This window comes from Lemur catta, chromosome 14, assembly GCF_020740605.2.
Source record: "Lemur catta isolate mLemCat1 chromosome 14, mLemCat1.pri, whole genome shotgun sequence".
In the NCBI taxonomy this organism is placed as follows: Eukaryota; Metazoa; Chordata; class Mammalia; order Primates; family Lemuridae; genus Lemur; species Lemur catta.
The window spans coordinates 25,576,572-25,592,835 of NC_059141.1; the positions used below are offsets into that span (position 1 = coordinate 25,576,572).

At 55.8% G+C, this 16,264-nt stretch overlaps 1 protein-coding gene across 2 annotated transcripts in view; it reads left to right on the forward strand.

Moving 5' to 3' along the window:
• Window positions 1–16,264, forward strand: part of CRTAC1 (cartilage acidic protein 1) — a 132,060-nt gene that overhangs the window by 87,847 nt on the left and 27,949 nt on the right. For both annotated transcript variants that reach the window (XM_045568692.1, XM_045568693.1), the window contains exons 4-5: window positions 7,995–8,131; window positions 13,008–13,164. In XM_045568692.1, the coding sequence (XP_045424648.1) occupies window positions 7,995–8,131; window positions 13,008–13,164 (294 nt within the window). The remainder of the gene's footprint in view (window positions 1–7,994; window positions 8,132–13,007; window positions 13,165–16,264) is intronic.

Below are 16,264 nucleotides of genomic sequence, written 5' to 3' on the forward strand. Positions count from 1 at the left end.
AGACGAGGGCTCCAGGTGAGCTTGGGTCAAGGGTTAGGAATTGGCACGTAGGGAAGGGGAAGGAAAAGGAGGAAGCTTGACCACCATCCAAGGAGGCCTGGGCCCGGAAACCAGCTTATGGTGTAATTGACCTGGAAAAATACAAGCCCGGTACTTCAGGCGGCACTAGTCAGTGAAAACCAGGTGAGAGAGTGTGCAGGGCAGAGGGGACCCCAGGATCCCCTGCAACTGCTGGTCAGAGCCCATCCCCTGGGCTCCAGCCCACGCCGGCTGCTCCACTGGGCAGCCCAAGCTGCCCTGCCCACGTGGCCTGGCCTGGGGAAGGGGAGCGTGGGTAGCATATGGGTCAGCTCGAACCCTGATCCCCGCCACTACCTTATTTTCACTCAATTCAGCAAATGGTCATTGAAGATCTGCTATGTCCAGGGCCCTGTTAAAAGAATACATGTACCTCCCTCCTTCCTGCACAAACAGTGGCGTGTCCTACTCACAGTTCCTCTCCTTGCTCTTTGTTTATTTAATAACATATTTTGGGTGTTATTTCCTAGCAGTACACAGAGAGCTTCCTCATTCTTTTCCTGGCTGTGTAGTACTCCACTATATAGATTTGCCATTAATTCGATCAGTCCTGTATTGATGAAAGATTACTTGTAATCTTTTGCCCTTACAAAGAGTGCCACCAAATGAGTAAGCGTGTCCAACACACCATTTTCCACAATGGCAGGTGTATTTGTAAGATACGCTCCTGGAAATGGAATTACTGCACCAAAGGACTGGGAGTGTGCAGCTTGGCTAGGCCTTGCCAGACTGCCCTGCACAGGGACACATGCGAGCGGGCGCTTTCCAACACTCGCCAGCACAATGTTTCATCAGTTTTTTTAGTATTTGCCAATCTGATGGGAAAATATTGATATCCAAGTATAATTTTAATTTTCACGTTTCTTAAAATGAGTGAGGCTGAGAATATTTTTATATATTTGAATCTCTTGTCTGCTCCTAGCCTTTGCCCATTTTTTCTATTGATTATTGGTCTTTTTCCTATTGATTTGTAACACCTCTTTATAAATTAGGGAAATCAGCCCTTTGTAATACAAGGTGCAAATAGTTAGTTTTCCCTTGTTTGTCATTTTTCTTGTGTCTTTGCTCATGGTGGGTTTTGTAATGTGGAAAATTTTCATTTTTATGGACTTGGATTTATCACTATTTTCTTTTATGGCTCTGGGCTCTGTGTCATACTTAGAGAGGCCTTCAGCAGGGGCTTTTGTGACCTCCTAGAGAAGAGAGGCTGCGTCAGTTACTGTGCTAGAGGGGGATTCGGGTGGTGGCACTTCCAGCCTCTTGTGCCTTCACAGCAGATGAGCCGTCTGCTCTGGAGAGAAGCATCCCTCGTGCGGCGGCTCCTTCCCCCACGGCCAGTGCCAGCCACGCCCAGGTACCATACACGTCACGACTCAAAGTATGATGCACGGACCCGCAGTGCTGGGACCAGCTCGAAGCTCCTACAAATGCAGACTCTCAGGCCCCCAGAGCGCCTAGGCCGGAATCTGTATTTTAATCTTCCTGTGCCCAGGAGAGTCTGAGATGTACTGCCCTGAGTCTCTGCCCTCTTTTCCTAGGCTCCTCTAGGTCCTAAATCGGATTCTAGGGTCTCCTGATTCCCAACCAGCTTTCACGTGGATGCAGCATCCTGACTTGCAGCTGTCCCAGCACAGCCGCGCCTGGGGACCTGCTTGGGCTCCTCGACACACGTGGCCCAGCGAGCAGCAGGGAGGGAGGGAGGCGGCCACCGCAGCGCAGTGAGGAGTCGGGGCCCGAGGCCACGTCCATGGTCCTGACGAAGAATGCACTGTCCCCCACGAGTGGCCCCAGCTCTCTCATGCCACGTGAGGGGGCTTTGCAGGATGCAGATCATTGTCTGAAGCACAGCATTGCCACCTCACCACCGCTGTGCAACCTTAGGCAAATGATTGAACCTGCTGAGCCCTGATTTCGCTCTGCTGAAGGAAGACTCCCTGCTCCTGGTGTGACCAAGGACAGGACTAAAGGAGCCAATGTAGGCAGAGCTCCCGGCAGGAGCCAAAGGGGTTTCCCTCTTCCCCCTGGCATGGAGGAATGAGGGCCGGGGCCAGCAATTATAGGGGACCCAGGGGAGCCTGGCCTTCTCTGCTAAAGTGTCCTTTGTCCGAGCTACTTTCTTCCCCTGGAGCCATCGCTGCCTTGCTGGTTTTCCATTGACTGAGCCTTGTAAAGCCTTTTATACTTAATGTCACTGTTGCGTCCTGGGGTGTGGATCATTGAGGATCTGCTGTGGTCATGCCCTGTAATTCCCTGGATGAGGATGAGGATGGCACTATTATTTATTGGAGTTACCGTGTGCCGGGCATTTTTCTAAGTGCTTTACATACGTTATCTAATTTAACCCTCACAACAATCTGGTAAATAGGTTCCCATTCTCATGATCCCATTTTCCAGATGAGAAAAGCGCCAAGTTCATGACTTGCCCAAGGTCAGCCTAGAGGAAGGGATGTTCCTGGCTACCCCGCCAGCCCTGCTGTTTGCCTCATGAGTGAGGTTGGAGGCTGAGGCCTCTGCCCTGCCGACACACCTCCCCGCCCTTCCCTGTGTCATCAGTGTCAGACCATGGGTCAGGCCATCTCCCGGGTGGGGCTAGCCCCTGGGGAGGGGCACTCCCCCCAGTGGTCCTGAGGAGCAGCTCTTTGTGACCCAGCCTCGCCCTGCCGTGGCCCCAGGCTGCCCTCTAGTTCTAATTCCCTGTTTGTCTAATAACTCCCGCTCTGCCCCTTCTCCCTCCTTTACCCCAATGTGGCTGCTCCCTGGGACTCAGTCTTTGGCCTGGTCCTTTCCCTCCCCAGCTCCAGCCCCACTGCTGCCACCCCTAATGGCCAGTGACCTCTTGGCTACCTCTTGACCACTTCAAATGCAAACTCTCTGAAGCCAAGCTCCTGCTCCGCAGCCCCAGCTGGCCCAGTGTCCCTGCTTGGGTCACCGTCCCCACACTGTGGACAGCTCTGCAGCCACACCCAGCCAGTCCCTCCCGGCCTCCTGCTGTGGCCCCTGCACTGAGCGCTTCCTCCCCACCCCCACTGTCAACACTCCAGTCAAGCCCGAGCTCCTGCTAAAGTGGCTGCTCACTGCGTTTTCTCCCCTGCTAGCTCACTCCACAGCCAGCTCAATCCCCTAGAAACACTGTCTTCCCCTGACTTTCCCCAGATCAGAAGCCACCAGTGAATGGCTCCTTTGCCCTCAGTTCTGGGGTTGCTGGGTCTCCCCTGCCCCGCCATGTTTCTCCTCCTCTCTAGGCCAGCTCAGTGTCCCCTCTGTGCCTTTTTCTTGCCGTCCTGACTGCTAGGACACCACTCCTCCCGTCTGCCTGAGCTGTGGAGTGCAGCGCTGATGCAGGCTTCAGAGTTGAAGGACCTGGGTTTGACTCTCTCTACCCCTTACCAGATCTGTGACCTTGGGTAATTGACTTAACCTCTCCCCCCTTAATTTCCCCATCTGTAAAATGGGGCTATACCACCTCTCAGGGTCTGTAGGGTTTAGACGAGACAATGGTTGTAAAAACCAGAAAGTGCTTCATGCAGAACCTAGCCATGCTAGTGCCCCATACATACGGGAGTCATTGCTGTTATTACTCTGACCCTTCGCATCCCAGGTCAGGTACCTCCTCCCTCAGGAAGGCCTCCCTGATCCCAGCAACCTCTTCTGTCCTGATTTCATGGCGTCTCCTGGATGTACGGTCCCGTCCTGACCTGCTGGGCTCTGCTAGCTGTGGGCTCCTAGGCAAGGCCCCGCCGCTCTCGTGGCTCAGGCACTTCGTGTGTAAAGGAGGCATGAGACAGCACCCACCTCGCGGCTGTGGTGAGGGCGAGGGAATGCACGTGAAAGTGCTGTGGAGGTGGCAGGTGTCCTTAGTGTCCCTGCCACCTCATGGCCTCTCCTTTACTTACTCCTTGGGTTGTGAATGGACCGTTAGCACCCGAGGCAGGGACCCAGGCTGGCGCTTCCCGTGGCCTCCCACGGCACCTGGCATGGCGCCTGGCCGCAGCAAGCAGGGTGGCACCTTCCCCCGGCTGCCTGGCAGCAACTGGCACTTCCACTGCACTCTGAGACCTCCGAGGCTCCTTTAGTGCCAAGATGCCAGAGTCAGGGTGGGCATGGGAATTCCCAGACTTGCCGCTCACGGGGGCTGTGACCCCCAGAGCCCCTGTCCTCCCCACGAGTCCCCCCCTGTTTCTCCCAGGCCTCCACCCTCCCAGTGTCTCCCCCAGGGACTCAAGAGTCCCTCTCTCCTGCCCCTGACAGCCTCTCCTCCTGCAGAGCAGCTGCCCCCTGACCCAGTGAGGGACCCCAGGCGGGATGCAGCTACAAGGAGCCAGAAGGCAGGATTACACGCGGACACGGGCCGGGGGCCAGTGCTGGGTGTTTATTGCCTGTGCCATCGACCTGCACAGCTCGCTGTTTATCTGTCTTCCTGACACACCTAATTACCCAGGTTGCAGCTGCCAGAGCGTTTGCTCTTCCTAAATCACGGGCTCCCATCGCTTCTGCCGCCCCGGCCTCCGGGCCTCTGCCTGCAGAAGGGCTGCCATTGATTTTGCCGTTCCCATTTATGATCTACAAGGCTCCGCATCGCTGTTGCACATTTTACCTTAATTAGTTTATTCTTCTGGGCGTCCCTGGTGAGCTCGGAGGCCAGGAGGCTGAAGAGGGGTGGTGCCAGGAGCACAAGGCACCCTAACCCCTCTGACCAAAAAGCCAGAGCCTGGCCGGACATCAGCACCATAGGACAGCAATTTGCCAAGGATAGTGCTGGTTCCTCAGGGTGCTAGTAGGTGGTCTGCAAAAAGGGGTTCCATGGCCAAGGAACATTTGGGTAGGACTGGGTTAAAAAAATTAAGCAGTTAATTATTGCAGGACTTTGCAAAGTTTTGGTAGACCAACGTCACTGTGAATCTCCAAGAAGCAGATGATCATGGAACCCTTTCTCCAGGCAGCTCACAGAGACCAGGGTCCCACAAAGCACACTTTGGGAAAGGCTGTCTGGGGTGGACAGAGGGAGTTGGAGGTGAGGAAGTGAACAAAGCGGGTCACCCTTTCCTAGCTGAGGCAGGAGCTCAGTGGCTTGAGAAATTTCTTCCACTGAATCCAGAGGTGCCCATCAGAGCTCTGCGGAGCCCTGGCTGCCATGGCCACTTTCTCACTGTGGCCCAAGCTGTGCAGCAGCGGAGCCGGGGTATTTCAGGAAGGGACTAGGCTGGCTGCAGGTACAGGGCCAAGGGGACCTGGTTGGACAGATGGGCAAGAGTTGCTTGCTGTGGGGGAAGGCTGGGGAACCAGAAGCCTGCGGGGGCCATCCTCGGAGGCCCCCCAGGTATCTGGAAGCAATGACAAGCCTGCCACTGCCGCTGGGACAGCCGTGAAGACAGCAGCCGAAGTCCAAGTCCCTTCACCACAGTCCTGAAATCCAGAACAGTCTGAAAGCCTCAAGTGCTTTTTTCAAGTTTGGGGGAAACTCATTTGATAGAAAAACCTGTCCTGCGCTGATATGAGCTATTTATAGGCTTTATTTATCCCATTTGGTGTGAATATTCATGTTTTACTGCAGAAATATTAACGTGTTTAATTACAGGGTGCTGCCCCAGTCCCTGCCGGGGCTGTTATGTAATACCCGGAGTGCGCCATGTTACGTTCTAAAGCATGAAGGAAAAAATCCAACTTTCTAAACACATCTGGACCCCAGGGATGGTGGGCCTGGGGCTGTGGGCCTGGGGTCTCACGGGGCTGTCGCCAACTCTCGACGTGCGTTTTCTCGTGTAATTCCCACGCGACGCTGGGAGGGAGGCACAGCTGTTATGCACGACTTTCAGTGGCAACCAAGACGGGAAGAGGGTCAGGGACTTGCCCCAGACCTCACAGCTGACAGGAGGAGACTCGGGCTGACTGGGTCGGGTACCTGCGTTTTTGTCCAGGGAACCAGCTCCTCCGTCTCCCCGTGGACGTCCCCCCAAGCACGGCAGCTCTGTACAGATCCCGGTCTGGGCTCCTCAGAGATGGGCCTGAGCTCACGCTGCCACCCAGACACCGGCAGGTCTCCTGGGTCTGCCTCCCCCCGCCCCTCCCCATGAAGGGCCTTTTCCTCCTCCCGGGGTCGGGGTCTCTGCTCCCTGGTGTCCGGTGGGCATCCCTGAGGCCAACTCCAGAGCCCACAATGACACTCCCACCCCTGGGCATCCCATGGTCTCAGGAGGCCCAGCAGGAGGCCCCTGGGACCAAACCCTCTGCCCTCTCCTGGGCTGAGCCACCTGAGGGGCCATTACTCTGCTCCCACCTACACACACCTGCAGTCAGTGTTCACACAGTCACTCCCGTGTTCTCACGTGACGCTCACTTTCTCACACTCCCTCGTTTCCACACTCTCACTCATGGATTCTCTCACTCACTCTCACACATCCTCACCCATACTCTTACACACTCTCACTCATTGTCATGCTCACACTCTGTTACCCAGTTCACACTCATTCTCATGCTCACCCTCTCCCATGCACTCGCTTGCATGTGCACACTCACTCTCACTCACACACTCACTCACGGAATCACCGACTCTCACCAAGCCCCTGCAGTGCAGAGCTGATGTCTCTAAAAGACCTTAGAAAGTAGCTCATCTATAAAACAGGAAAACTCATTTCTGCCTAATAATAGCTACCACTTTGGGGGTAGGGGGGAAGCCAACCTTTAATGTGCATCATCTACTCCTCAAGATAAATTTGAATGCAGTTATTTTTGTCATCCCCATTCACGAATAAGAGAACTGAGGCTCAGAGATGCTAAGCACCTTGCCTGAAGTCTAGAGACTGGACGGAGAATCTAGGGAGCCCTGGGACTGGGACTCCGGCCCATCTCCTGGAAGCCTGGAATTCCTCCCCTGGGCCATGTGGTCACCCTTCAGTCTACACTCACTGCCTTTTCCCTGCCAGCCCGCCAGTCAAGTTCAGGGTTCTGGCCCCAAGTCCACTCTTCCCCACTCTCACCTTCCCCGATTCCTCCAGCTGCTCCCCTCCTTGTGTTTCCTGTGCTGGGCCCTGAGGGTGGGACATGGCCCCTCCTAAGCTACCAATGCTCTGGGTCTTGCTTTAGTAGAAAATAAACTAAGGGTGACGGTGGAGGGGAGAGCTCTGCCTCCACAGTTGCTTGGAAAGGCTTGAGGCTCCAGCCACTGGGGGTTCTTCCCACTTCCCCAGAACAGGCTTCTTAGTCACGAACGAGCTTCAGAAGGCCACAGATCTCCTGACATTACATACAGCACATGGTGTGGTGCTGAGGGTCATTGGCCTCCATCCAGTTCTCAAAGGGGTCAGTCATCCAAAAGAGGTGGAGACCGCTGCCCACCAGGGCTCCCCAGTCCTGAGACCAGGGCCGCCCAGGGCTGCCCAAGGCCCTCATCACAGCCCAGGCAGAACCACCCCTCACCTCTCACCCTCTCAGAGCTCAACTTCCAGTGCCTTCCTCAGTGTGGACTAAGGCCTCCCCACCAACCAGGACCATTTCTGCTGAGACCCAAGCCAGGCCCTACAATCCAGCAGAGGACACAGGGACAGCTGCTCTGGGTTGGGTCTGGATGTTGAAAATGGGCAGTCCCAGGCTCTTCATGATGTTGGAGGAGCACAAGATGCGAGGCGTGAAATCCAGCTGCTGAAGGTCATCCCAGACACGTAGAGCAGTAGCATTTCTTCCCTAGCTCCTGAGGCCTGGGCTGGCCACCTTCATAAGCTTCAGTCTCTCACAGCTAAAAACATCTGAGTGTCCCCCATACAGGGAGGAGCCTCACCTGCTTGAGGTCTCCTGCAGCAGATGGCCCATCCACCTCTGGCCCAACCACCTCGTGGCAGGTGCTACGAGACATGCACAGAGATCAGAACCTGGACCCTGGTCCGCTGTCCATCAGCCCTCCCTCCCTTTCTTCCTGTCTCCAGGGGTGGCTACGTACACAGACAAGTTGTTCAAGTTCCGCAATAACCGGTGGGAAGATATCCTGAGTGACGAGGTCAATGTGGCCCGTGGCGTGGCCAGCCTCTTTGCCGGACGCTCTGTGGCCTGTGTGGACAGGAAGGTGAGTGCAGGGGCGCGAGGAGGGGGGCCAGGGAGAAGCAGAGGGCACACAGCAATGACAGCTAGGAGAGGAGCCACCAGGGAGACATCCCCCAGCAGAATGGTGGCTCTCACCAGCATGGTGGCTCGCAGTGGCTTGCACAGAGTGGCTGCTAAATGCTAACAACTAAGCCTTGCAGGATGAGCTGCAGTAGACCTTTCACATCCTTTCTCCCATGCAGCCCTCCAGCAACCAGTGAGGAAGCCAACTGGGGGGTCATTGTGTCCACTGGACGTTTGGAGGGACCGAGGCCCAGCTTGGAGCAGTGACTTGCCTGGGGACACGGAATGGATTAGTGGTGTGGTTAGGACATGAGTCAAAATCTTCTAGCTCTGAATCCTGTGCTCATTCACTCATTCAACTAACATTTACAGAGTGTATCCTGTGTGCCAGGCATTGAGCCATGGGCCCGTTCGTAAATACTTATGGGACAAATGAAGGCACAGTGGGGGCTTCATAGTGGGTGGGCAGAGGGTGCCTGAATACACAAGCACTGTAGTGTATCAGTAGCCCCACCCAAAGTGGACGGGAGGAAAGGCCGAGTGGGGAGGGCCAGGAACAGCTGCAGCCATCTGCCCTGGGGGCCGGGGGTGTGGGGGGGGCACCCACCCAGGCCCAGGTCCCAGCAGACCCAGCCAGAGCCGGAGGCTTGCTGTGGAGGTGATTTATCCCTCCTGTCACCTGCTCCCCTGCCGCCCACCTTCTTGGCTGAGTAAACAGTCATCTCTAAATCAGGGGCCCAGCTGCTGTCCATTCTGGGGGCAGGGGCAAGGGGGTGGGCTCACTTTGGGATTGAGATGGCACCGGGGATTGGGGATTCAGCGTGAATCTTCACAGCAGGGGCCTCCAGGCCTTGGGAGAAGGCAGGTGCCAGGTATAAATATTTATTTCTTAACAAGCTGGTGCTGGGAAGAGAAGCCAAGCTGGGCTGTGAAGCCACATTTAGCCCTGACCTGAATCTGTGCCACCTGGACTCCTGCCTGGTGGGAGGGGACAGGGAGGTGCGCGGTGAACAGCCCCAGAGAGTGGGGGTGCCAGGCCTGGGCACGCCTGCGGGTCCTTGCCCAGCCTCCTCCTTCAGGAGCCGTCTCTCTCCTCCAGGACCCCGGCTCCCCACGCCCAGCTGCGGTGGGAAGTTCGCCAGGAACTGGAGGGAGGGGCGGGCAGGTTAGTCACGAGGAGATGTGCTCTTTGTCCTCACAAGGTCATCTGCACACCCACGCATTTAACCACAGGACAAAGGCACCATGTGAACTGGCACTGCACCCGGAGGCGGGCGATCAGAGGCCGGGGCTCCCCATGCTCAGCCCCAGACTCAGCTCCCAAGCCTCGGTCTGCCACCAGGAGTGGGGTCACTTTCTGCGTCCAGCCACCACCTTTGCCGTCCCTGTGGCCTGAGAACCCTCCCTGAGGGGAGGGACAGAGAGAGGCTGCAGCCAGCCTGGGAGCTGAGCAAGAGGAGTGCAGCACGATGCAGGAAAACACAAGAGCAGAATAACAAAACAACAGCTAAGGCTGATTAAACTACAACATGCCAAGCCCTGTGCTAAGTAGTTTAGATGCATCATCTTCCTGAACCCTTGTAATAATGAGCCCGTGCGGTAGGTGCTATCATTATCCCATTTTACAGATACGGAGCCTAAGCCTTCCAGCAATTAGGCAACTTGACCTTGGTCACACACGAAGTGGCAGGCAAAGCCAGGAATCGAGTCTGCTTGCCAGAAACGGACGGAAGCAGATGCCTCCCTACCCCTCGGCTACCCTGCCTCTGGGTGAAACGGTATCAGACACAAGTTGCCAACCACAGGTTTTATGTTTTAGGGTGAACCATGTGTTCACCCTAGTCATCCTGACTCAGCCCCACAGCCTGTACCTGGGGCCTTTTAATCCGTGCGCCTGGTCAGTGGTTCTCAAAGTGTGGCCCCCAGACCAGCAGCGTCAGCGCTGTTAGAAATGCACATCCTCAGGCCCCCCGACCCCCCTGAATCAGAACCGCGGGGGCCACCCAGCGATCCGGGGTTCAGCCAGCCCTGCAGATGATGCTGATGCGTGTGAATTCGGAGAGCCGTCACGCCAGGTGAATGTCTCAGCCCCCGCCGTGCACCGTCCTCTCCCTCTGCCCTCGCTCATTCTCTGCCCCAAACCTGGAGCCCCTGCTTGTCCTTTATCTTCAGCGGACTCATCAGTCACCCACCCTTCTGGATCCAGCTCAAAGCTGGTCTCTTACAAGAAGCGTTCCCTGATCGATAATGATTATACTTCATGTTTATATAGCATTTTTATCTCTTCAAAGACCTTTCACATACGTTGTCTCATTTCATCGTCTCAAAAACCCTGCCAGGAAGCAGGGGGAACATGATCCCCATTTAACACATGAGGGGACACGGCTTGGAGGCTGTGAGGGAGTTGCCCAAGGACAAGGAGCCAGTTAGAGGCAGACCTTGGACTGGGACCCAGGCGACTAGCCCTAGAATAGCGGTTCTCAAAGTGTGTTGACCAAGAGTGTCAACAGCATCCAGGAACTTGTTAGAAATACAAATTCCCAGGGCCCACCCCAGACCTCTTGACTCAGAAACTGCGGGGAGAGGGCCCAGGATCTGTGTTGTCACAAGCCCTCCAGGTGGCCCTGATGTAGGGAAAGGGTGAGAACCACTGCCCTGGACCCAAAACTGCAGAAACATCTTTCCCCTGGAATCAAGTCACCCGCCCAGAATCCTTATAGTCAAGGGTACATGTGAATTTCTGCAATCTACAACCGAAACACATCTATGTTTCTCAGTTTTATCAGCCCAATAAATTGAAGTAAGGTACTAGGTATAACTGAATTTTATAAACATCCCAATTTCTAGCAGAGTGCATTTCAGTCCATTGGGCTTAATTGCTCATTTGTGGGTGTGATTGCTGCCAGCTGGTGGGGTCGGGAAGGGTCCTTGATGGCACACTTTCCCCTTTGGCCCCTCACTCACTCCTCAGCCAGTCGTTCCACACACATACACCACGCTCCTGGGTTGGCTGAGAACCTCTCAAAGTCCTCCCCTGATCAGGAAGCCGTGTTGAAAAGCAGAGCATCTCAAACTGCAGGTTTGCACAGGAACCATGTGGGAGTCTGGCGAAAATGCAGACTGATTGAACAGGTCTGGGGTGGGGCCTGGGAGTCTGTCTTTCTAACATGCTCCGAGATGTCACCGAAGCCACTGGTCCAGGGACCACTTTGAGTAACAAGATTTGTAAAGCACGGACTCCCAGGTGGCAGGGGACAGACTCAGATGACCAAAAGAGAAGGCGCGGAGAAGTCTGTAGGGAAACAGCTTTTACCACCTTCTCTGGCTTTGTCCCCTGACACTGTCTTGCATCGTACATTCCAGCAACATGCAGTTAACATGACTGCTGTGGTTTCCCTACATCCATCATTCCCTTTTTCATCTCTGCCCGGAAGGTTCTTTCCCCTCCGTTTCACCCGGCTGAGACTCCTCTTAGAAAACCTTTTCTGAACTCCCCACAGTTCGGTGCCCTTCCTCTGGGCTAGGAGCCCCTCTTCTGCGCACCCGGGAAATCCCGTGTGTACTCTCTGCCGTGTGCGTCTATGCTTGTTGGTGTATCCACACCCCCAGGACACCCTGAGCTCCTTCCTTGGCCCCAGCCCCCAGTCAGGCAGACTCAAGTGGCTCCTAATCAGCTTCCTCAAAGAAGAGGGTCCCTCAGCAGGCACAAAGTCAGTGACCAGTTAGGTGGGGCAAGGGTTCTGCTCATTGGGCCACTGGATAAGGAGTAGAAGCAGGCAGAGCCGGCTGAGAGAAAGAGGTGACAGCACAATTTTGTTGCCTTGAGCTCAGCTGTTTCTCTGGTGTCCTTTTGTGCTCATGGCTTGCCTTTCAAACTAGACTAGAAGCAACCTAAGGACAGGGACTTTGTCTTAAGTACATTTATAGCAGAGCGCCTTGCACAGAGTGGGAGCTCAAGAAGTACTTACCGCCTGATTAATTGGAGGGAAGTGATGAAAAGGAAAGCTAGACAACTGATTTAGAAATTGTGCGGGTCTCCTGGGAAGAAGGCGTCCATTGAAGAAATAACACCACTCCAGTAACAGGCAGAAAAGAAGCATCTTTCATCAGCAGCGTTTCGGACTAGAGGAGAGAATGACTGTAGCAAAGAGAAGCCGATGCCCAGGGCCTCCACTGGATGCAAAGGAAAAATAAAATATTTGAGACAGTGTTATGAAGGCAGAAGCAATATAATCTTTCTTTCTGGTAATACGGGGAAAAGAAGGGAGTGAAAGAGGGAGGGAGGACCCCTGCGAATCTGCGCCTCTTGTGCGACCAAAATAGAGGCATGAAGAAGCGCAGGGCAGGAAGGGGGAGAGGGAGGTGGCTCAGGAATTTGCTTGTCATCTTGGCTGGAGTGAGCCTGAATGAGAGAGAGAGAGAGACTGAGAATAATGGGAATTGGTAGATCAATCAATCAGCAAATATTTATTGAGCAGCTACCCTGGCTGGCAGCTGGAGAGAGCTCAGCTGGAGGGAGGCACATTAGAAAATTGTCTATAAAAAGGTGGTTGTGGGGGAGAGGGAGGGATGTGTTCTTTTGGAACAGGATGGAAGGAGAAGCAGGCTGCTTTGCTGTACGACTCCCGGAGGTGTCATTCACACGGTAGCCTTTGTGCAAAGCCCCTCTGGAGGTGTGCCGTGCACAGCCTGCAAGGCCATCTGAACAGGCCTGGGGAGAAGAACACAACCCCCTGGAAGAGCTGTGGCCCTGCAGGGGGCAGGGGGGGTTTCTGGGGAAAGACTGGGATGAGCCAAGAGGGGCCTACTCACCCACCTCCTTCCCTCTTCCTCAGGGCTCTGGACGCTACTCTATCTACATTGCCAATTACGCCTACGGCAACGTGGGCCCCGATGCGCTCATCGAAATGGACCCCGAGGCCAGTGACCTGTCCCAGGGCATCCTGGCCCTCAGAGATGTGGCTGCTGAGGCCGGGGTCAGCAAATACACAGGTATGCAGGGCCACCTGGGAGGCTGTGCAGCGGAGGGGATGGGGTCTGGGGCTGGGGTCTGGCACCCGGCAAGGCTGAGTCTAGTTCAGCAACTACCATGAGGAGAGGGTGGGCTTATGTCCCTGTGGAGGGGGATAGAGGCTCTATTCCATCCCACCACCCACAGAAGGCTCCTCCCATGCTGCCTGCCTGTCCAAGGGTTATGGAGACATCTGGCAGGTGGGAGTTTTGGGGTGCCCAATGGGAGACATCAGGCATAGTGGCTTGTGGGAAAGTGGGGTGTGGGGACACACAACATCAACCTCTCCCTGGAACCCCTGCCCCATTCCCAGCTGTAACCCCAACGATGGGTGAGCAGGTTCTATAGGAGAAAACTGACAAATCACAAAAGCCGAGATTTAAAGCATTATTTATTGCCAAATAGCAGATGAAATTATTTACTTACACATATGCAGCCAGGAATTGAGTGCTAAATCCCTAAGCTTCAGTTGGGTCCTGTCTCAGATAACTGAGCTCAAAGAATTGTGTTCTTGTTCCAAAACCTCTCCAGCACTTTTTTTTCAAGGCACGCTCCCCCCTCATCTTTCTGGATGGAGGACCTATTGTCAGAGTCTCTGACAGGGAGATCTTTCTAGGGAAGGCTGTTTTTCTAATTCCAGCACGGCTGCTGACTAAACTCTGATAATCTGCCAATAGACTGCTGATGGCAGAGCAATCCAGTTCCTGTTTTGGGTGCCAAAAATCAGGAAGCCAGAGCTGTGCACAACAACTTCTCATGCGAACCTCAGCCCCACTCACGCCCGACCTGTGCTTCGGACGTAGAGATTCTCTTGCTCTTACAGAGACTTCCAAAGTGGCAGCCGGCCTGAGTCCAAATGCTGGGGCCGAAAGCATCCTTGAGCGATCACGTGGGGCATCCCCTCGCCTCCAGACACCTGGCTGGTGGCATAATCTCAAAGTCCTGCCCAGAAAGGGTTGTCACTGCCTCCCCTGAGTTTATGATGCCTTCCTCTCACCAACTTTCCACCCCAGAGAACGGGGGAGATGAATGCTGACCTGTCTGGCAAAGTTTGTGGAAATAAATGACTAGACAATAAGCTAGTTTGCACAGCTCAAGCCCCCTCAGAGTGCCTGAGAGCTCCGTGCGTGAATGTGCCACAGAAAGGCCGTGTCAGTAATAAACCACGTTTCCCTGGGAAAGGGAATAAACATGCAGGCGCTTCAGCCTGGATTTGTTCAGTCAATTTTTCTGAATAGTTCCCAGTTCTGTGCACTGGGTTAGCGTGGCAATTAAGTGCCTTGATCTTGCAGGGGAAGGCGGGTGGGCTGGGGCGGGGAATGAATCCCTTGAAAATGATGAGATAGAAGGAAGCCTCCGACTGGGAGAGCGGCTGAGACACGAAATAAAAGAACTCAGAGGTGGCGGCTGGGTGAGCATGAAGGGGACATTGTTCACACTGGCTGGGCTGGCATGGAACTGAGCAGGGGGACGGCGGGGACCCAGAGGAGGCAGCTGAGGAGCACGGCGGGGACGGGAGCCCCAGCCAACTGTGCCGGCTGGGCTGGAAGGATGGGCAGCTCAAGGAGGCGGCAGCAGAGGCATGGAGGGAGGCTGGGCAGCTGGCGTGCCCAGAGGACACGTTAGAGCAGCTCCGCAGACTTCCAAGAGCCATTTGGCTGACAAGAACCCATTTGGCCCACCATGTTACTATTCTGTCTGCCTGCCTTCCCCAGCCCACCCTTTCCCTGCCCGCCAAGCCCCCCAACACTACCCTGCAGCTCCCCTTGTCACGCGGCTAACAACACATGGACAACCGGCTGCAAAACTAGCCCAGAGTCCCCCCCTGAGCCCGAGGGATGGACCCCAACCATAGAGGCCACCGTGCTGAGCCCGCCTGATGGCTGAGGCTCTGGGCACGTGGCCAGTGCTCAGTGCAGGCCAGTGCCAGGGCCCTGAGCAGGCAGGCGGGAAGCAGGCCACCGCCGGGGGTGCAGCCAGGGAGCTGAAGGTCCCTGGAGCCAAGCCTCGCAGCACCCACCCGCTGGCCAGCTGTGTGACCTGGGAGAACCTCCCGTCTTGCTGAAGAACTGAGGTCCCAAGGGACCCTCCAAGGTCACACAGGAGTTTGTAGGGAACCATCACTTAGAGCCCCATCTCCTGATGCCTAAGCTGCCACAGCCAGCTGGCCTTTCTGCTGAGCTTCGGCTCGAGAATCCTGCTCCAGCCTGCAGGACAGGAGGGGCTGGGGAAGGCGAAGCCCTGCACCCCTTGGGAAGCAGCCCGAGGTTGCCACTCAGGCCTTGAACTGCAGCCCCAGGTTGTCGTGGTGGAAGCAGCTGCCCGGCTGGGGTGCTCCGGGCAGCAGGGAGAGGCCCGGGCACCCCGGGGCAAGCCGGGCAAGGGCGCTGCTGGTGCACCGGCTGTCGGGCTCTGCGGGAGGGGGAGGAGAGGCCTCCTCTCCAGACACTATCGATTCCGGCGGCCGCCTCCGCTCTGCTGGGTCACAGTGCCATCTAGCGACCACCATGCCTGCTCTCAGGGGACTTGAGGACCCTGGAGGGCGGCGAAGCCAGAGACAGAGAAATTGGGGCAGTAGGACGACCACTTCCCCACCCCCTGGTTCCCTGAAAATCCCAAGCCCCTATTTCCAAGAGGCTGCCCGAGACCTCTTGGAGCCAGGACAGTGCGGGCAGCTGCCCTGCCTAGGAATCCTAGGAACTGGGTTCTGGCCACGGCAGAGCCTGGCATAGAACCAGCGCAGGGTAGGTGGAAGCCGAGAGTCCTGCCCTGCCCGTGTGGCCCTGGGCCCTGTGACCCTGGGCACGCCCCTCAGCTTCTCTGAGCACCCTGAGCTTGCAGTCTAGGAGTGGCTGAGGGCACAGGGTCTGGAACCAGGCCACAGGTGCACATCCTGCTCCGGTTCAGGCAGCAATGGCAAACTATTAGCCTCTCCCAGCCTCGGTTTTCTCGCCTTCAAAATGGGAGCATTGTGAGGAAGAAAGGAGGCACACACGGGACATGCCTGGCACATGGGCAGTGCCCATGGAGCGTAGCAAACACCAACACTCTCCTGCTCTGAGGCGCTGCCAGAGCGACACC